Source organism: Rhinoderma darwinii, chromosome 2 (assembly GCF_050947455.1).
Source record: "Rhinoderma darwinii isolate aRhiDar2 chromosome 2, aRhiDar2.hap1, whole genome shotgun sequence".
Taxonomy (NCBI): Eukaryota; Metazoa; Chordata; class Amphibia; order Anura; family Rhinodermatidae; genus Rhinoderma; species Rhinoderma darwinii.
Window position 1 is genome coordinate 118,927,739 of NC_134688.1, and position 22,776 is coordinate 118,950,514.

The 22,776-nt window shown below is 42.1% G+C and overlaps 1 protein-coding gene across 4 annotated transcripts in view; it reads left to right on the forward strand.

Moving 5' to 3' along the window:
* The window catches only part of NCKAP5L (NCK associated protein 5 like), an 89,043-nt gene that overhangs the window by 32,728 nt on the left and 33,539 nt on the right, over positions 1-22,776 (forward strand). For 3 of the 4 annotated variants that reach the window (XM_075852219.1, XM_075852222.1, XM_075852221.1), the window contains exons 1-5: positions 8,151-8,352; positions 15,911-15,972; positions 18,015-18,116; positions 20,872-20,940; positions 22,503-22,541. In XM_075852219.1, the coding sequence (XP_075708334.1) occupies positions 18,018-18,116; positions 20,872-20,940; positions 22,503-22,541 (207 nt within the window). In that variant the 5' untranslated portion in view covers positions 8,151-8,352; positions 15,911-15,972; positions 18,015-18,017. Of the gene's footprint in view, positions 1-8,150; positions 8,353-15,910; positions 15,973-18,014; positions 18,117-20,871; positions 20,941-22,502; positions 22,542-22,776 lie in introns of those variants that run through there. The other variant, XM_075852220.1, reaches the window with a different exon arrangement.

Below are 22,776 nucleotides of genomic sequence, written 5' to 3' on the forward strand. Positions count from 1 at the left end.
AGCACCACGTGCTTTTCTGTTTACAAACATACAGAGTGTCATAATGATGGCGGCTGTGCGAAAATCACGCAGCCACGCATCATATGGTGATGACACACAGAGCTGTTAAGTGCCTTTTGTGTGCGCAAAACGCAGCATTTTTTGCGTGTGCAAAACGCACACGCTCGTGTAAATCCAGCCTTACAATGTTTCAATGAAGGTTTGTAAAATAAAACCTCATGTTCATTCTGTAGTTACCACTCTTGCGCCATTGTAACACAAAGGATGTCTTCATGGAGCGGATGTAGGCAGACAATAGTAACCCTATTTTGCTTTTAACTTCCGTTCAAAGAAAAAAAATAAAAAGAACCACATACATGCATCCTGCACTTTACATTCTGGTTTCACTGCGCTATTGCCTAATGGTTTTGTGCTCATAATAACACGCTTCCTCTTTTTAATATAGATGTTTCCTTATGTGTCCGAAAATAACTGCGTTGTTTGAAGAAGTTAAATTGGTCTAATCTGGTCCCTTATTGAAATACAGTAGTTTGTTTTTTTTGTAACTGTTGTATGTGATATATATTTATAGGTATTCTGAGTTAGTAGTTTTATTCGATGCACCCAAATGCTTGAAGAGTTTTCCTGACATATGGAGCAGATCGTATAACAAAAGGACACTAGCTAGTTGCGGCCACAGAAGATGGCCAATGCTACTAAATCCCACATATGCTCAGTAGGGTTTGGGACGTGAGGACCGTTCAGGCCACTGAAGCAAAATAAACGTATTATCCTCAAGACATTTTACAACGATACCACTGTTGTGAAACGGCGCGTCACTCTGTTGAATGTGTTCATTGCAACGTTAGACCCATGAAAGGATGAACCTGGCCAGTAACAATATAAAGTAACTTGTTCTGAGATTTCACATTTGAGTAACGTTTGAACATTTCCCAAGCCATTATATAAATCTCCAGCAGCCAGAAGTGTAAGGCCTCATTCACACGGCAGGGTTTCCCGGCCGTGTGCCGGCCGTTCATAAATCGGCCGGCACCCGGCTGCATTAGGAATAATAGACACAGAAAAAGGCCATACTTGCAAATGGACACAGCCAGGTCAGAAATAATAGACCCCTAATGGGGCTATTTACACGACCGATTTTTTTTGACGGCCAAAAAATAGGACATGCTCTATCTTCGCCCGGGTACCCGGCCGCCCGGCTCCCATAGAAGTCTATGGGGCCGGGTAATACACGGCCATCACCGGGATGTGTCCCGAGTGATGGCCGGGTTTTCCGGAGCTTGCGCTCTATCTCCTCCTCCTCACAGCGCAGAGTGCATGTGAGGAGGAGGAGTTGATGCCATTCTGACGAATGGCATCGCTGTACACTGTGTGGCAGGGCCGGGGTGTACAGCAGGTGGAAGGGAGCGCTGCGCTGGCTCCCTTCCCCTGCTTGAAAAGCACCCTGGCACGGCGACACGTTTGATGGCGCCACTAGCAGCTGCAGCTGCTGCTGCTGCGGCTGCTACTACTGTAGCGACGCCACTATAGCAGAGCGGGCAGGTATGTCCCCGCTCTGTTATGTGCTAGCCGCACTTTAGCTCCTTGAAGGAGCGGAATCACCGTGTTTTTGGGGATTCCGCTCCTGGACAGCGCTTGATGTCTCTGTCCATATCTGGGCAGTGACATCAGGGGAAACTCCTGAAGCGGAATCCCCGAACACATGGGGATTCCCCTTCAGGAGTTGCCGCTGATGTCACTGTCCGGATCTGCCCGGCACGGATGCAAAACTTAATGCAAACCGGCCGAGCAAAATGGCCGATTTTACCGGCCGACACTCGGGCTCGGGAACGACCCGGTCGTGTGAATCCCGCCTAACACCTCATTCACACGACAGGGTCCGAGTATCGGCCGATAAAATCGGCCGTTTTGGGCCGTTTTTCCCGGCCGGTTTGCATCCGTTCCGATTCCGTTCCGTGTTGCCGTTTTTAACGGCCGATTTTGACCCGTTTTGCATCCGTTTTTTTCCCTGTCCGTTTTAAAATCAGATGAATTTCATTTACATTTGTTGCCACACACAGCCCTTTGTAGATAATGCCACCCAGCCCCCTGTAGGTAATGCTATCCAGCCCCTTGTAGGTAATGCCACCCAGCCCCCTGTTGGTAATGCCACCCAGCCCCCTGTTGGTAATGCCACCCAGCCCCCCTGTTGGTAATGCCACCCAGCCCCCCTGTTGGTAATGCCACCCAGCCCCCCTGTTGGTAATGCCACCCAGCCCCCCTGTTGGTAATGCCACCCAGCCCCCCTGTTGGTAATGCCACCCAGCCCCCCTGTTGGTGATGCCACCCTGCCCCTTGTTGGTGATGCCACCCTGCCCCTTGTCGGTGATGCCACCCTGCCCCTTGTAGGTGATGCCACCCTGCCCCTTGTAGGTGATGCCACCCTGCCCCTTGTAGGTGATGCCACCCTGCTCCCTGTTGGTGATGCCACCCAGCCCCCTGCTGGTGATGCCACCTAGCCCCCTGCTGGTGATGCCACCCAGCCCCCTGCAGGTGATGCCACCCAGCCCCCTGCAGGTTGCATCGGTCGTGTGAATAGCCCCATTAGGGGTCTACTGTTTCTAATGCAGCCGGGTGACGGACGATTTATGAACGGCCGTCACCCGGCCGGGAAACCCTGTCGTGTGAATAAGGGCTAAGGGTCAGTTCACACAGAGTTTTTTTTTACGCGGAAACCGTGTCAGAAAACGTGCCAAAAAACTTCAAAGTGCCTTCCATTGATTTCAATGGGATGCAGAGGTGTTTTTTTCCCTCGAGCGGGAAAAAGGGACATGCCCTATCTACAGGCGTTTACGTCTCTGACCTCCCATTGACATCAATGGGAGGCAGAGAAAGCGTATTTCGCTGTGTTTTTTGCCCGCGGTTCTCAATGGCCGCGGGCAAAGAACACTGCAAAAATTGACATGCAAGCAGAGCAAAATCTGCCTTAAAATTCCAAACGGAATTTTGAGGCAGATTTTCTGCCTGCAAAAACAACTCTGTGTGAACCCAGCCTTAGTTTTGTTTGTTTCAGTAAATTTAATGTTTATTTTTGTATAATTAAATTATCCAATTTTTCAATTTGCTTTCTGTATGAATTCCTCATGGTTTTCAAGATCTCGGTTTGTTATTCAGTTGGAACATGTGATGTGTATGTCTAGATGTATAATACATATATTGGTAATTAAACAAGCATCAGATAAGAATCGTTGGACGGTACCATGACTATCCGCATCCTGCTGTTATTTCTTGTAGTGTCTGGTTAGGTAATATTGACGCCAGTTTCCTTGTCAGCAGGCCATTTTTACCTGCATTGAGCATATGCTATTCTCCGCCCCCCCCCCCCCCCCCCATCAAGATACCTGCAAATATTTAAATAGGTCTGTCTGGTGGTCTGCTCTATATTTGTTGCGATCACACGTTTTGTCCATTGGAATTGTACTACAACTGCTGCTCAGTATCATTTAGGGCCCATACACACTGCAGAGCCCGGTACTCTCAGCTTGTATGGCAGTGCATAGAAACTGTACGGCTCTTTAGTTTGGACTTCGGAGTAGTATGGAATCCAATGCAGTATGCACGGTCACCACTCCGTTCACACTGCTCCTTACAGTGGTAGTTTTGCTGAATAGAACAGGGGGCCGATATCCCACTGTTCTATTAATTTTGGGGTTCCCGATCTAACATTTATCAACTATCCAGTGGCTTGGTGATAAATGTTTTTTGGCTGGAATACCCCTTTAAAGAGCTCCTCTCCAGAAGCCTGACCCATTCCTGATCGCTGACACAGACTAGTTTAAAAAACAAACTGGACGTGAGTAAGAAAAGTAAGTCACAAGCAGCATTCAATTGTATTGAATTGGTTATGTAGACCTCTCTTAAACTGACACCCGTGTCAATGTACGCATACCTCCCGGATTTAGAATCCCTATTTGTGGGACAATAGGGGTATGTATGTTCACACGCTGAGTCAAAAACGTCTGAAAATACGGAGCTGTTTTCAAGGGAAAACAGCTTCTGATTTTCAGATGGTTTTTGAAGCCACTCTCGATTTTCGCTGCCTTTTTACGTCCGTTTTTTGAGCGGTTTTCAATAGTCTATGAAAAACTGCTCCAAAAACGTCCCAAGAAGTGACCTGCACTTCTTCTTTTTCGTCGCCGTTTTTCCATTTGAAATCAAAGGGCAGATGTTTGGAGGCGTTCTGCTTCCGATTTTTCGGCCGTCCTTAGAGGTCGGATTCTCTGGACAATCCTTCAAAAATGGGGCATTCGATCATATTGGTAAAATGTGCATTGTGTATGATCACCATAGAGGTATGTTCACACGCTAAACAAAAAACGGCTGTAAAATACGGAGATGTTTTCAAGGGAAAACCGCCTCTGATTTTCAGCCGTTTTTTAAAATACAAACGTTTTTGGAGGCATTGTTTTTGGAGCTGTTTTTCTATTGCCCCAATGAAAAATGATTCAAGAAGTGACATGCATTTATTTTTACGGGGCGTTATTTTCCGCGCAATTTTTTTCAAACGGCCACGTAAAGAAACGCAGTTTTTCCCATTGAAATCAATGAACAGATGTTTGGAGGCGTTCAGCTTCTGTTTTTTTAGCCGTTTTTTGGGGCGTTTACGGCCCGAACAACGGCTGAAAATAAGCCATGTGAACATATCTTGAGGGTATGTTCATACGAAAAACGGCTATAAAATACAGAGCTGTTTTCAAGAGAAAACCGCCTCAGATTTTCAGACGTTATTTTAATGCGCGTTTTGGAAATGTTTTTCTATTGACCCAATGAAAAACTGCTACAAAAAACAACTCCAGTAGTGGCGTGCACTTTTTACGGGACTTTTTTTATGCGCCATTTTCTTTCAAGCGGCTGTTTAAAGAAACGCCCCGTCTGAACGAAACACTTTTTTTCCCATTGAAATCAATGGGCATATGTTTGAAGGCGTTTAGCTTCCGTTTTTTCACCCATTTTTACGGGTGCGTTTACTGCCCTGAAAAACGGCTGAAAATAAGCCGTGTGAACATACCCTTAGGCTGGGTTCACACACCCTATTTACGGACGTAATTCGGCCGTTTTAGCCCCGAATTACGTCCGAAAATACGGCTCTAAAGCCTAGGCACACATCTGCCCATTCATTTGAATGGGTTTTACAATGTACTGTGCCCGCGTCAAAGAAATGCATGTCACTTCTTGAGACGTAATTGGAGCCGTTTCCCTTTGACACCATGGAAAAACACCTCCAATTACGTCCGTAATGGACGCAGCGAAAAGCGCCTGCACTTGCCATTACGTCTGAAATTGCGGAGCAGTTTTCTCCTGAAAACAGCTCCGTAATTTCAGACATAACGGAGGCTGCTGTGTGAACATACCCTTAGACTGAATAGTAGTAGTAATGATCTAACATTGTGATACTTGAGAGTGCTTGTGGCGTAAAGTGCATTTGGATGGGATAAAAATTAATTATCCAGTTTTGGGTTTTTTTTTTAAACGTTTTTTTTATTTCTTTATTTCATTCTAAGACATTAGGTGTTCTTGCAAATATTTGTTCGCATCATGTGAGCAGAAATAATAGTGCCTGCGTGACCGTTCACGTGTGTTTGCCTAATATAAGCTCTAACTGTGAAGCACATGGATACGAAGCCAAGGTGCAATGGGATTGGTAGTCTCCAGATGTACAGCTGAGACCCCACATGTCTATATGTAATAATAAATCCTTTAGGCTCTGTTGGAGGTAAAGAAAGAGGAGGGGTATATTGCCTTACATAACCTAAGCACAGCTGCTGCCCAAGAGTACAGTCGCTCGTATGCGCCAGGCCGCAGGGCAAAATGTGTGAGGTGAATGCTCTGCCCTTCACTTAAAGTGTGAAGTGGACATTGTTTTGACCTCTGTGTTGGCAAAGGCTACGGAGTTGTGACAGTGAAAGGTAGGTTACCTTTGGAGAGTACAGAATTTTACTATGGTGCCATATACTGACGTCTTATTAAACATGACAGCTGCTTTCTACAGTTAACAGAAGCCTATTTAACCCAGTCATTTGAGAAAAGCTAATCTGTGTATAAAATGGTCATAATAATTTTTTGTTTAATTTCTGGCATGCTGTGATCTGTACACCAGAACAATAAGGGAGAAACTAGTTTATTGTGTTCAACAGCCGCAATGGGGGTGATGTCCCTAGGCTGAAATCGGAGTACCTGTCCAAGATCTTGTAGTGTATAATGAGAGAGGGAACATACACCTTTCTGTACTTCATTACACCGGGCGGCCTGGATTATATACTTGCTCTCGGCAACGAAAAGAAAATCGATCTGAAAATTGTTGCCCTTACTCCTAAACACGGCGACTAATTTACATAAACTCACTGAAAATGTGTTTTTATTGTTTGAAATCTCAGCTTTGATGATAAAATGATTTCTAAATAATTTTAGATAATTTTGGGGTTTCGTGAATTTTCTGAAATAAGGAAAGAAAATATTTAGGTTGTAGAGATGGCTTCATCGGTCTGGCAAAAAAAAACTAAATTGTCCCCAGGCTAGTTAATCACCTGGGTGAAGCTCCCATAATCATTGAATTTAAAGGGGCACTAAACTAAAGGCCTTGATAACAATATATAAATATATCTCGGTATAAACTATGTTAGAATTTGTGTCCTAGATTTAGCTGTAAAAAGAATAAACACAAACGCATAAAACTGATATGTTAACCTGGCCAAAGTCTGTATTATCTGCTTTTTCAGTATAGTTGAATACAGTCTATTTTTCCTGTTATCAGCTGGGGTGATCATAAAAGCCCTTTTACACGTGTCAGTGATTGGGCGAACGATCGTTTCTCATCATTGCCCTGTGTAAACAGGGCAGGGATCCGCTGACAAACGAGCAAACACTCGTTTCTCGGCTGATCAAATATTTTATGGCTGTGGAAAAATGGTAGATTGTCGACTGGACATCTTCCCGTGTAAACGGGTTGTGCTGCCGACAAGATGCAAATGTATGGGGACGAACTATCCATCGTGCACCCCTATACATTCCAATCATTACTGCGTTTAAATGGAGCAAATGAGCGCCGATCAACGCTCGTTTACTAGGAAGACATTTTGCCTTTGTAAAAGGGCCTTTAGGATCCTTTTAAATGTGAAGATAAATTTGTAAAAAAAAAAAAAAAAAAAGACAGCTGATCGACGATATAGCAAATTAACATTCCAAGGACGTGCGTGTGTGTGTGTGTGTGTGTGTATATGTATGTGTGTGTATATATATATATACACACACATACAATAATCCTGTGTTTTCGGATTCTCGATCACTTTTGAGATTGCTTGTATTTCCTCCTTTGAGCAGTCACCATGCCTTGGCCAACAATTCCGCACCTCCTGTCTCGTCTTGTACCGGCCAGCAGGTGCCTGTTTACACGAGGAGATCTAACACCATTAAATTATCACTTTTTAGCTCCTAAAAGAATCGAGCAACAGCAAACATTCAATTCCTCTCTGACCTTGCAATCGCTGGACATGACTGCAAATTTTTATTCAATCTTACGACATTCTCCACGATAATCGCCCCTGTAAAAGACTCCTAACTGTAGTGTTCTTTAATGGATTAGTGACCGGAAGTCCACAAAAATGTCTGCCCTATCATCACTACCTCATCTTTCATTTAGCCTGTCCTGCGAACCTCCTAAAACATTTACATGTGTATGTTTGAATTATATTCGCATCTTGTTTTACGTGTATACGTCGAATTAAAGATTTCTGCATTCAACGCTTGACTCATAAGAATGGTGAAATGGTTAATATTTGCCAGTAGATAGAATAATGGTACTAGGAGGTGTTTCATTGGGAGATCAGAAGTGATTCTATACAACCATCATCTTCGTGGGCATATAATAATGTAACAGATCGTATTAGAGATTTGAAGGATTATGTTGGAGATCCATGTTAAACGTCTGACCTTGACCAGAGAAACCGTAACTGATGTGGTCCAAGACACCCCCTCCTCTGTTGTTGTGTGACAGAAGGGAAAGCACTTGGTATTATGAGGGTAGGATAAGGATTCTCCCTCAGGGGGGAGTTCAGGCTGCAGTGTGTGTATGTGACGTGGGCTTCTCTTTACATCATAGAAGCGGAGGGGGGGGGGCAGGCGCTACAGGCCGAGATGAGCACACTCTGATACTGGCAGGGATTCAGCCTTGCCCCCCCCTCCCATCACCACATCCCTCAACCCCCTCCCTTCTTCCCTGCTGCGCCTGTGCTAGCTAACAATGCAGCACAATAACCAAGGCAGCCGGCTCTATAGGAGCTTCCATGAAGTGAGAGCAAAGAAGGCAACTGAGCTGGGGTGAGTTGGCATTGGCATTTAAACCCATTTCTTTCCCTACCTGCCTATATTTTTGGATTTAGATGACCTTCACATTTTCATCCCTGCATTATCCTCAGCAAAATAGACCCCCTCTGCTGGAAAGTCTACTTGTATACAATTTACAAATGGTGCCCTTGCCAACTTCTATGCATATTTCCTTGTATGTAGCCCTAAAGCCTGGCATTGTACTATGTCGCCAATGATTCTCTCTATTTTGTAATAAACTTTATGCAGGGTATTGTCGTGGCCTTGTTGATTTGCTATGAGATGTGAGTAGTCAGACGGTGAAGTATGTTGTATGTCAAAGGCTCAGCCTGGAGACCCTGTGGTGCGTGTAACATTACCGATAGACTGAGAATGGGGACTTGTTAGTGACAGGGAAAAGTCAGTCTGTGGTCTGAAAATATTACACGTCTGTTTTTAATGTTCGTCTCCATATGTTCTGTAGAAATGCCACGTTTTATGTTATTTATTCTTTTTCATGTAAGCGTTGCTACAATGTGTCAGCTGTAGTCATTCTCTTGTGGTTTGTAGCTGTGGGTAAAGTGGTGCAAAAGCCCCTCTTATGTCTTTGTAGGAGGCCAGAAATTGAATTTATTTAAATTTTAACTAAAAATGTCAGTACTTCTTTGAGGGCTCTTTCCAGATTTGCCACAATGCCCATGTGTTATGTGTAGTCTGTATTTAAATATGCCATATGATTTTGCCATTCATGAGGCATACGTCCTAAAGTTTACTTTAGCCACCCAGTTGGCTCAGCCCTTTGATTTTCGATATAGCCGTTAGGATAACCCCTCAAAATGTCTGCTCACAATGTCACTTTATATATTTGTCTCATTCCCTGATGTCACTAGTTTCTGTGTGAAGAATAATTTATTTTTTTTCTATTGGTTTTCTCTGCCTTTTTCACATTTTTTTTTCTCTTTTTGCCACCGCTGGAAAGCAAGCTGCCGTGCCGGTAAAATACATTGGATTTAATTGGTTTAATTCTTAAAATGTGCCTTATTGTATCTGCAGATTTGTTCACAGATCTGTCTAGTTTTGCCAGTTTCGGTCCTGCTACGTTGGAAGTGTAAAGTTAGGGTTACTAGTTATAGCTGCAGTGGTTTAAGGTCTGAGATGTCATGGATGATGGGCACATCTGTTGCAGTGCTTTGTAATTCTGTGGCCGTGATTTTAATGTTTACGTGCCTGAGCCATACAATGATTATGACTAAACTAGCAATACTGGGGTCACTCTAATTCAGTCGACTTTCAGCCATTAAATAGCTAGCGCCGGTCTCCTGCCTTGCAGCTCTATAGGGTCACATCCATAGAATACGTCTTTTCACATGAAACATAACTACTTTATTGGTCCTGTGCTTCTGCTAGGTGCAGGATAGTGTTCGGAATGGCTAACTTTGCAGCAGAGACTGTGTAATGTAATGGTTGCAAGTTATACAGAAGTCATTGAGCGTTACAGACGGCAAGTCTCATATTTTTAAAGACAGTTAAAGTGCAGATGGTTTTGTGTCTGTGTGACAGGTTGGAACTTGTGGTATGTGAGTGATGTTTTGCGATGTCTGAGAAGTTCAGTCGGTCCTCTGAGGACACTGCAGTAACCAAAGTCATCATTTTTCATAATACTCCCAATTTGCAATCCCCAAAATATGTATGCAAATGATAACCTATAAATGCAAATGATCTGCATACATTCTGGATGTATCTTGCTGTATGAAGACCTGCCGTTTATAGAACATTGCTTAAAGGTCAATGGTCATGCTTTTAAAAGGGGTTATTTAAGATTAGGAAAAAACGTCTTTTCCATGGACTGTCTGGTATGATCGCTTAGCCCCTTTTCATTGAGTGACACCGTTACTGGGGCCATTTTTTTTTTAATGCTAATTAACCCTTTTAAAATATCATTGGTTGGCCTCTATTTAGATATTAATCAACAACTTCCCTTCCCTCTGCTCCCCCACCCCTCCATTCTCATAGTTTTGGATTGTGTAGGACATTGAAAATAATTAAAAAAAACGACAAATAATTAGTTTCGCCACAGCTGTAAAATTTATACACGTTATTTATCCCGCACATGAATATTTTATTTTTTTTTAAATAGCTGTTTCTTTGTTCATTCACCTCCCAAAAACAGGAATAAAAAGTAATTACCCCCAAAATAATCTATTTAGATGGTGTGGGACATATAAAGGTTAGGCAACTTCTGGTTTAGTGTGGCATCAAACAAAAGAAAACATGCCATAGTCATATAATGAACAACTGGTGCCCACATTCCTGATATTGAATTAACCGGTATGAACATCTTAGGCTAAGGGACAAGCAAAATATGCTTCTTACTGTATTACTATCCTGTTTACTATAAAGAAATGTGGTGGTTCCCTCCAACGTTAGCCGTATTTAGGCCCCCGTTTTATAACTGAAGGTCAGGTATATCAAGTCTGTCCAGGTATATCAAGTCTGTCCAGGTATATCAAGTCTGTCCAGGTATATCAAGTCTGTCCGCAGAGCAATTCATGTACTTAACCTCTATTGCTGAACATATGCAGCATTTTCCATTTCCAATTTCTTATATGTTATTAGAGTAGTTGTATTATTCTATAGGATTGATAGGTTTGCCACAGTTGTGCTTATTGTATCTCCTTCTACAGACTGCTGCTGGTAAACTGCCGCGGCTCCTTTTAGATATATGTATGCATAGGTAGTATAGTGATTGTACGTGCGGCACACCATTATTTTGATACATCCTATTATAAAATGAGCATTATCCACCATAGTAAATAATTTGAAGAGTCATCGAGTGACAATGTCACTAAAGCAGCAACACAACAGCGTGCCCACTAAGAGTGCAGTGGATAGCAATTTTCTATAGAGGGCGCAGATTATGGTTTTTGTGGTAAGTGCTTTGCCAATCCCCATAATGACATCTCTCTAGGTAATGTAATTGTGTTGCTGTGCTATTGTCCTATCCATTGGCCCATATGGTCACTGCTCTGATTGGGCGGTGATGGTTTCCCTTGTTGCGTGCAGTTTTCAGGTCAGTTAGAAAGGCTCTCACATTCTTTTTAGGTTGTCCTCATGTCACCGGCACGCTGCATTACTCCAGCATACAGAGCAATAACTCCCTGGAGCTGGCCTCTGATGTGTATTCTTGCATGGTGGGGAGGAGTGGTACTGGATGTGCTGGGGGTGTCTGCAATGCAGTGCTCCGAGATATATCACTGGCATTCCGAACAGCACCAAACTGATGAAAGGCAGAGGCTGGCTACGTGATCCTGGTCCGCAAGTGACAGCACTGCTCTACTTTAACCTTCTAGCTGCAGGAAGAGTCATAGTTTCCCTTACCGGCTGATCGTTCTTTTATTCCAAACTTTCAAAAACTTTTTATTCATATAGTTTTTGCTTTATATAATATTTATTACCTATTCTACATAAATGTGTACAGCTTTGAATTTATATATTCTACATTGCCCTCTGTTTGTTGTCATCTACAAAAAAAGTTATAATGCAGAACTTACATGTTTTATAAGGGTCCCCTCCGGCTCCTCCATTTACTTGGGGCCTCGCCACCCATAACATTGTGATGCCTGGTCCTCACCATCAGTGGTCATTGTCCATGCCAAAATTCACCTTTCATCTGTTTACTGAATTCAGCATAACATTAAAATAAGCACAAAAGTCAATTATGTTACTAAACCAGAGATTGCTGCAGTTTATGATCACTTCTGTCAAATCTGCTTCCCTAGCTGCGCCTCACTAACAACTTGGGGGGCGCCTCTCCGTTTGAGAAGCACTGCTTCAGACTGACTCATTGTACATATGGCCTAAATTTGTATTTGGAGGAAGACCGCATTAAATTTTATATTAATATATATTAAAGGTTTTTTTGGGAGGCCAGTTAATCTAGGGGTCTAATAAAGAAGTTAGACAAGAACCTCTGTTTTTAGGCTATTTATTTTGGGGGTACACATTTGTTAAAAAATGTTTGCGTTTATGCGGTTAGGATATAGTCACACGCGGAAGATTAGTTACAAAACTTTCTGCAGCTTAAAATCCATACATCTGAATGGGATTGTTTCTACAGCATGTGCATGGATTTCATTTAGGCTCATGTCCACACCTGCGTTGTGCTGTTCCGTTCTGCTCCGTCAGAGTAGCAGAACAAGGAAATAACCGAACCAACGGTTCCGTTACACAACGGACACCGCCGGTTGCCGACGGAACCTATTGACTTTAATAGGTTCCATCGGCTTTCTGTTGGGGTGTCTTTGATTTTGCCAGACACAATAGCGCAGCATGCTGTGCTATTGTCTCCGGTAAACCCTGCCGGATCTGCGACGGAGGACCCTAACGGAGCCTCCGACGCAGATGTGAACAGAGCCTTAGATGAGTGGGAGAGTGGCAGAAATTTCTGCAAAAAATCTGCGTGTGAATATACATTTTAGCCTCTTCTCTTTGACCGACGAGAGAATGTTACAAATCCTAATACTGTATCGATGCGTAGATAATCTGTATACATTATTCAGCCATGACCTTAAAACCACGTGCCTAATGTTGTGTAGGTCCCTCTTGTAACGTCAAAACACCTCTGACCCATTGAGGCATGGACTCCTCAAACCTCTGAAGGTGTCCTGTGGTATCTAGCAGAAGACGTTAGCAGCAGGTCCTTAAAGTCCTGTAAGATACGAGGTGGGGCCTCCATGGATTGGAATTGTTGTTTTCCAGTACATCCCACAGATGCTCGATCGGATTGAGATCTAAGGAATTTGGAGGCCAAGTTAACACCATAAACGCTTTGTCATGTTCCTCAAACCAATCCTTAACAATGTTTGCAGTGTGGCAGGGTGCGTTATTCTGCTAATAGAGGCCCCTGTCATTGAGGAATACTGTTACCATGAAGTTGTGTACTTAGTTTGACATGTACCACCTACATAAACATTGTTACAAAGTAACATCCCCATCAATGCCAGGACCCAAAGTTTTCCAGCAGATCATTGCCCAGAGCATCACACTGACTCAGTCAGCCTGCCTTCTTCAAGATCATCATGGTGCCATCTCTTCTCCAGCTTGAGCGTTCAGCCATCCACATGATGTAACCGAACTCCCCACAAGACCTTCCATTTTGGGAAATGGTCTGACCTAGTTGTCTAGCCATCACAATTTGACCCTTTTAACCCCTTAGTGACCACCAATACGCCTTTTAACGTTCGTCACTAAGGGGCCTTAGGCTAGGCTGACGCCTTTTCACTTTCGCCTAGTCTAAGTCCTGCACGGGTCTCCCGTGCATGCTGGAGCCGGGGCTCTGCTGTCTGATGACAGCTGAGCTCCTGCTCCAATGCCCGCGATCGAAGTTTACTTAGATCGCGGCCGTTTATCCCGTTAAATGCCGCCGTCAATAGCGACCGCGGCATTTAACTTTGTTTACAGAGGGAGTGAGCTCCCTCTGTCACCCATCAGCGGCCCGCGAATGCAATCGCGGGTCTCCGATGGGTTGTCAATGCAGCCGGGGGCTTAATAAAAGCCCCCAGGTCTGCCCTGGACATATGCCTGTTAGGACGCGCCGGAGGCACGTCCTAACAGATTGCCTGTCAGATTTACACTGACAGGCAATAATGCTCTGGTATATGATGTATACCAGAGCATTATAGCAGCGATCTGAAGATCGCACAGTAAAGTCCCCTAGTGGGACTAATAAAAGAAGTAATCAATGTGAAATAAAGATTATTAATAAAAAGTACAGTAAAAAAATAAATCCATTTTTTTCCATAAAAAGTGGTTATATTTAGTAAAAGTGTAAAAAATAAATAAAAGTACACATATGTGGTATCGCCGCGACCGTAATGACTCCATTAATAAAGTTAATATGTAATTTAAACAGCAAGGTGAATACCGTAAAAAAAAAACCGCAAAAAACAATGGTGAAATTGTAATTTTTTTCCATTGCCCCCCAAAAAAGTCATAATAAAAATGAATACATAAGTCCCATGCACCCCAAAACAGTACCAATCAAAACTACGTCTCGTCCCGCAGAAAACCAGCACAAAAAATCACTACATTGATGGAAAAATAAAAAAGTTACGGCTCTTGGAAAGCAACGATGCAAAAACAAATAATTTTAGTTCAAAAGTGTTTTTATTGTGCAAAAGTCGTAAAACATAAAAAGACCCTACATATGTGGTATCGCCGTAATCGTACCGACCCATAGAATAAAGGTAACATGTTATTTACGCCGCACAGTGAACGGCGTCAATTTAAAAACGCATAGAACAATGGTGGAATTTCAGTTTTTTTTTATAATCCCCCCCCCCCAAAAATGTTAATAAAAGTTAATAAAAAAATTATATGTACCCTAAAATTATGCTATTAAAAAGTTTAACTAATCCCTCAAAAAAACAAGTCCTCATACAGCTATGTAGACAAAAAAATAAAAAAGTTATAGCTCTTTGAATGCGACTATAGAAAAACGAATAAAATAGCTTGGTCATTAGGGCCTAAAATGGGCTGGTCACTAAGGGGTTAAAGTTGCTCAGATTCTCACACTTGCCTATTTTCCTGCTTTCAACACATCAACTTCAAGAGTGGACTTTTCACTTGTTGACTAATATATCCCACCCCTTGATACACGCCATTGTGACCAGATAATCAATGTTTTTCGGAAAAGGGGAATGATCCTTGGCTGATCTTGGTGCCCTTCTCATGCCCTTAGCATGCTTCGATGTGTAGCACAAGTAAACTACCGCTGAATAAGACGTATACTCGAAATTGGTGAAATACACTATTACAAAGAGAGTGCATGCCCAGTGGGAATACTTGTGAGTTCCTTCTGAAAACCGGAAGAAGGCGGTGATCGTTGGTGAATATTTGTGGCCTCCATATTCCCTGAGGTGTGCAATGCATGCCGGGATATGTAGGTCACCATTGTATAGCAGAGTGCATGCATAGTGGTATGTGTATTGAATTTACTTGCTTACTCTTTGTGAGCCTTGGAACGGTGTCCTGTTTATCTATACAACGGACCCAAAATAGGAACAATTAGGAAGGTTCCAAAGAAAAGTCATGTATTGTGAATGTTTGGATACACATTTAATGAGGCAAGAGTCCCACAGGGCAGCAGTCTGTTTCACTACACTTGCTTATAGCTGGATTAAGTCCCTTCTCATGGCTTCTTTGCTTGCGCTAGTCTATAGCTGCAGTGTCCTTTCTAAGCACAAGGGTAATGTGAAGTAACTGGTATGGCTGCGCTGATCGGGTTCTTATACGTTATACGGAGTCAAGCACTTCATTACAGAATAGCCCAGAAGCCCGGAGCTGTAATTCTGTGCATTGTACCGTGCGGAGCGCTTAAAGAACACACATCATTAAAGAGGTCAGAAACAGATGTGATTAAGGTCTCTAGGGAATAATGGTCTAGGATCAGACCTCTGGCTCCTGCATTAATGGGATGATATCCAGTATGTGATCACACATGAAGAACAATTAATCTAATTGATGCTTACCCTGCGCTAATAAGTATGTATAATAGTCTTTGTTTTGTGTGCAGGTGCAGTGACATGCTGTGGATCCCGCACTCATCCAGTTTCCGGGTATGACCTCACATACGAGGTGAGGGCAACATCAAGTTTTACCTATGTATCCCCATATGTTTCTAGGATGAAAACACAGGGTGATCTATCTCCAAGGCGCCAGATAAAGCCACCCCATATGTATATTTTATAGAGGAGGCTGGGCATGGCCTAATCTTCATAATCCTCAGGCCAGATGGGGGAATGTCTAGTCACTAAAGTAAGAAGATAAATCCATTCGTGTCAGAACCATATTTTGCAGGCCTGTTGACTCATTGATTTATACAGGATAGAGAAAAATACCCTGCATGGTTATGTTCCATTTATGATCTGAAAGGGAGTAAATACAGACCGTCTTCTAAATGTAATCCTTTCTATACAGAATTAGTATTTTCCCTATATCTGGTACACACAGAGCTGTAACTAGATTCACATGTCTAAGCACTTGGAACAGTGAACAGATAATTCTTACAGGAATATCCGATGAGATCATACGATCAGATGAGATCAATTAGAAATCTATAACTCTAGTATGCTAGCGGCACGCAACTTATATTTTTTCCAGAAGGCTTGTGTGGAATTCAATGGAAGTTCTTAATTCTAAGGGTTCATATACATTATTTGTATCCGCATTATGCATTTTCAATTACGCCATAATATTATTCTTCTGCCATATTGTTTTTCTGGATTTGTAATAGTTATGAGCACTATTTGTCCACGCATTGGGAATGTAAGTATGAATGTGCATGATAAGGAGGTCTATGCGTTCCCTATTTAGGTCATGTAAATCAATACATTGAAGGGATTGTTTCATCAGAGACAACAACCCCTTTCAGTCTGAAGCTGGTGCAGCGATCTGCCGATCGCCATGGGTCCGAAGCTGCAGCAAGCAAGGCGTTTCAAGGGAAATGTATGACCTAGATGGCCTGAGTCCATCAGAAATAGTTAAAAAAAAAAAAATCTATTTAGTATTTTGAGAATGCTGAGTGACAACCAGTGTGACCACCATTATTATGCATTCAAGGCTTGTCCCCCAGAATGGTAAATCTGCCTCATGCAGCAATACAAGAAATTAGGATGTTTCATTGCGAAAATGGCAGATTTGCCCAAAGTGGTGTGCTTTACTAGGGTGTTACTCCACACCAGTGCAAACAGTGATAAGAATGCAATAGGGAGGAACATCTCAACTTTAGTAGTGTTGACTGCTCATACTTGGTGATGGAGCAACAACAATTTCATATTTTGTACAAGCTGCTGAGTAGCCACATGTCTACATAGCGTCTGAACTCCACAAGAAACAGCACACGGCAGGACGTGACATGCGTACACTTAATGTATACCTACTGTCCAGCCAAATATACAATAGGTGGCAGTGCCTTGCAGTGTGGGCACGATCAGGATAGTTACTGGAGGTGAAGACTATATAGAGAGAGTTCATCTCACTTCTATGTAGCTCTTCTAACAGTATATTAAATACAAGGGGTAGATAATAGGTTTAATGTCATACTACCCAAAGTACATATCTCTACGGTTGCTCCATTTACCACATTTACCATAGCAGGAAACAATTTGCAAAGGTGCTTGTTCACTTTTTTATATTTTTATCAGCTACAATGTTACCTTTATACAGCTACCATGATAAATTGTGACTTGGTAACAAATAATTGCTATCATTTGCATATGACTTTAAGGAAATTAATAAGTGACATTTCATCTTTACAGCCTCTTTTACGCTTTTCACCTTTTCCTTTACTTTGAGTATAATGATTTGTGTTCACAATGGGTGGTTATGTTTTAGCAATTATTTTCAGAAACTATGAGGGTAAAAGACTTCAATAGTAATTTCTATTGGCCATTAGCAAGAAGGAAACCGTGGCCATTAGCATGGAGGAAACAAGTAATACTGTTCCTCCAAAACATTTTTTTGTGTCCTAATGGATCTGTGACCCTTTCTTTCTATTCCCGACCATATTAAGTGTCATATTTTATGTTTCCTTTGTTTTAAACCTAGCATTAGGTATTCTTTTGCCTAAATGCCAAATTTCTATCACTGCTTAGCTTGGGTATATCCTCTGTTTTCAGAGAATGACGTCTGAAGTGGAAGAAGACATCCGGCTCCTTAGTGGAGGGGCGTCTGAACCACTGGTCATTCAGGAGCTTCTGGAACGACTGCGGGAACTTGAGGTGAGCGATATTCTGGGGAAAATGGTTGTCTACTTTCTGCTTAAGTCTGTATTGGTTCAGAGCGCACAAGATAGAAGGAGGTGCACGGATAGGGTCCCAACCCAACTGTATATGTAGAAATATCCGGCACACAAATGTGGTTCAATTTTTCGATTTTATTAAATTTGATGCCATGGGCAATGTGTGTGCAACGTTTCGGTTCAACAACCTTCATCAGGCACTGGATCCCACTTGGCGTATGATTCTTAGGTTATATTGCGCTGCAGTCAATATGGCGGCTTGCCGCTTCGTTTTGGCGCTCAAAGGCTGTGGAGGAAGGCAACACTGCCGTGCGATGGGTAACAGGGGGGCAAAGTATCAGGGAACTGCACGCAAAGCATTACTGTGAGATCTAGCAGGAGAGGAGTCGCGTGGTGCGCATTGCTTCCCATCCACAGACACTGCTCTGAAAACGGAATAGCAATGGTGAGTAAATTGGCCATAATGGCTATAAAAAAAAATTGTCAAAGAACATGAATGGTCTGCAAAGGTATCCTTTTTTTTTTTTTAGGGATTTTTGGTGGAATAACCCCTTTTAATATCTCAATCTACCTCTAGTTGTACTTAAAGCTCCATCTGGACCTGATATAAGAACTAAGGTTGGCTTTATCCATATTATTTTCACTATGGTCCAACCAAGATAAATAATCATTAAATTACATAATAATTTCCAAAATACAATTACCGGTACATCACTATGGCATCCACACTATGTTGTCCAGGATAGAAACGGTTGTTCCCATCTTGGCTAAAAAATATCCCTGAATGTAAAGGCCACCTTCCTAAAATTAGGGGGAATATCAGCGAATCTATTTAAAAAAAAGACTGGATGCTGGGGGTGTTCGACTGTAGCCCTTGCATAGTAGATTCTTGGAAGCTTCCACCGAAAATTGTAGCCTCGTCCAATCAGAATAAGCAGCTTTTGTTTGTATACATCTGCCAAGTGTAATGTTAAAGCCTCATGCCCACTTCAGTTTTTTTCATCAGGGTGCTATCCGTTGTTTTAGCTGATAGCACCCTGACACATTCATTTCAATGGGGCCATGCACACTTCTGTTATTTTCACGGGGCCGTTCCGTCAAAAATAGGACAGGTCCTACTCCTGCCCGTTTTTGACGGAACTGTATCGGACTTTTCATTGATTTGGTCCGTGAAACCATGGACTCCACACGGAAGCCATCCGTGTGTGGCCCGTGTTTCACGGAACAGTCATTAGCGGCCGTACAACGGCAGACTGAAGCGTGCATGCAGCCTAAGTTGTGAAAAAACCTACTAAAGAGAGCTTAAAGAGGATGCAGTAACTTCCACCGAGCACCCCCCCCCACCCCTTTGTTTCTTGATTAAGTACCAAAAGACTGCATGTACTGTCTACAAATTAATAAATCTCTTTCACTTATTGGCCAAGAGGGATTATCTGAATAGCCCTTGACACCTTTTCCCTTAAGCTGCCAATACAGGTAAAATTAAAGGGGTTTTCCCATCAGGGACATTTATGGCATATCCACGGGATATGTCAAATGTCAGATAGATGCGGGCCCTACCTCTGGGATCTGCAAATATCTCTAGAACGGGGCCCCCTCAACCCCATTCTATCTTTCTCTGTTCCTGCTGCCATTGGTCATTTCCGACCATGTAAGTAGAAAACAGCGTAGCTTGCTGAGATACGCTGTTACCCTAACTCACATAGAAGTGAATGTCGGTTACGGAAGCAGCGTAGCTCACGTACTACGCTGTTTTTGTAACTGGCGTTTACTTCTATGGGAGTTATGGAAACGGCGTAGCTCGGTGAGCTACGCTGTTTTTGGCTTACTTGGTCGGAAATAACAAGTCGCAGTAGCAACCGCGAACAGGGTTTAGGGGACCCAGTTCTAGAGATAGGTGCGGGTACGACCTCTGGGACCCGCACCTATCTGACGATTATGGCATATCCTGTGGATATGCCATAAATGTCCATGATGGGAAAACCCATTCAATATAAGCACATCTCTCAACTTTCCTCTAACAGAATTTTTTGGGGAAAATAACAATCAGGTAATGGGATTTCAATACGGACCCTCCTTTAGTTCTGTCAAGTGATAAGTCACTGTCAAGTAGTGTGTGGCAGCGGCTTGTCTCTATCTCCCAATAATTAATTGCCCCCTCCCAATATGCGTATCTAGGATCCTTCTGCCCTAGAAAGTGTGGAGAGATAGAGCGACAGAGCACTTATGTGACTCCTCTCCTCTGTCAATTGAGAGCTGACCCAGAAAATTCATAGAGCCTACCAGGGTTTTGTTTCTCCGCTTCAATATGACTTTGGGTACGTTCACACATAGCATAAACACTACACAATTTCCAACCCTTTTTTTCTGTGCAGAAATTCTGCAGCGTTTTTGCAAGAGAAATTCAGATGCTGCAGATTAAGAATCGGCACCGCAAATGAATTTCCACAATATTTTTTTTCTGCATATTTTTTCTGCACCGTGTGATTGAGATTTGTTCAAATCTCATCCACTTTTCTGCTACTGTCATACGCTGCGGAATGTCTGCACAGAAAATCTGGTCGGAAATTCCATAGTGTTTACACTATGTGTGAACATAACCTTAAACTGAGTACATTTCAGTCAGATTCGCAGAAACCTGCATTCATAAAATAAGCTCATTGAACAATTTATCGCTTAGTATAAATTCTTTTATACCTGACATGTAAAGTCTTTACTCTTATTATCTGTTGCAGACTGAAAACACTTCTCTTGTTCAAGCCAATGAAACCCAACGGGAAACTTATGAACGTTGCCTCGATGAGGTGAGTCTTGTGGATTCCAGAATATAGTATGGTCATTTTCTTATTACTGGTTCAACAGGCATACACGGCTTCATTTAATGAAATCTGTTATGTGGCAGCCATTCATGTGCTATGATCACATCTTGCACACCTGAACTAATGTTTGGTGGGAGCCCTGTCAGTTTACAAGATGCATCGTGTGTCCATCTATAATGTAAAGATGAGATGACGTATAAAAGTGTAGTCCAAGCCGGGAGTGCAGCCAGAGGACAAGCCTTACAATGCATTGATTATGAAATGTCAGGGGCTGCGTTTCGATGACATGGTTAGATACTCAGATAGCTGTATGCTACAAACAGCTGCGGGAATGCAAATATTTTACAGCCCACGGCTGGCTTTTATTATTGTGTCACCCGTATGGAATGTCAGAAATCTCGTCCAGCATTCAAATCCTGTAGATAAGAGTTAATATATATAACTGCGAGCACAGCTCTTAAATCCTTGGAACTGAGCTCGAAGTTGTTCCATGGCAGAATTTTAAAAGAACAGCTTAAACAAAATTTTCAATATAGGTTTTGACATTTGCCGTCTGTTTCTTTGGTTTAATAGGCATAAAGGTAAGCACTTTAGAATTTAGATTTTCGCAGTATTCGTATCAAACCTATTAAAAGGCTTTGGAGAGAAATAGTGTGTTTAGATCTATTTCTGGTTTATTATATGCAAAATGCCAAAGTTTTAAAAGAATCATTACAGTATTACTATGTTTCTTGATCCAAAGCATTGTATTACGATTGTAAACATTTGGACAATAAAAATGAACACCCCTTGTAACGATAAAAGCTACCTATACAGAAGAAATTGTATTGTAGATCTATTTTCATTGTATGCAGACTGTTTTTATAAAATGCACAAAAAGTAATTCAAGGAACTAAACCATTCAAAGCAAAAACTCGCTCAAAAGTGATCATTCTGTCCTAGGAAGACTTCAGGAAATGACATTGGTGGAATCTGAAGCTCCAAAATTATAGACGGCCCAATTGCTAGAATGAGGGACCCTGGTCCTCGTCCTTCCCAACTACATGACTGCGGCAAGGAGTTTGAATGGAGCGGCAGTCAAGCACGCTGCAACTCCATTCAAACTATGGGACTGATGGAAACAGCGGAGCGTTTATCGCTCTAACTAGTAAATAGGTGATAGGTATGTGTCTGGAATACCCCATTAACAAAATACCACTTGGCTTAATATGTTGGGCCGGAGTTTTCCAGTAATAGAAATCTTTGACCAATTCTATAGAGTACTCCAACCTTCTATTTTTCTGTAAATTAGTTGTAGTTTTAGCTCTCAGACTGCACTGATGTGATGTTCTGACATATAGCTATGACATTTTAATGTCAGAAGATCATTTTTGGCTAGAATACCCTTTTAAAGTGCCACTGTCAAGAGACCCTTTAAATGCAGGCTTCTCATTGGTTTTAGACCGCAGGACACAACCATGTAGATAGGTTACTCAAAACTATTTTATTTTGGGGACTTTTATGTTTGCAATTCTATTTTTTTATCTAAATAATGTTTGATATTATAGGTTGCAAACCATGTTGTTCAGGCACTCTTAAATCAAAAGGTAAGTAATTTATTTTTGCATATTTTATATATTTGGCTACAGTCTGTGGCCCTGTCTTGTGGAGAGGCCTATTTTGCACCCGTTTTTTGCCTCTCTATTGCATTCCACATTGTCAAGTTTTTTTTCTGTATTTTAGAATAGTCATGCCTAGGAATATAGGGCATGTCTGGTTCAAAGTTGAATTAATCTTTTCAATTTGTAATCTCTTTTCATTACAGGCTATGAAAACCTTTAG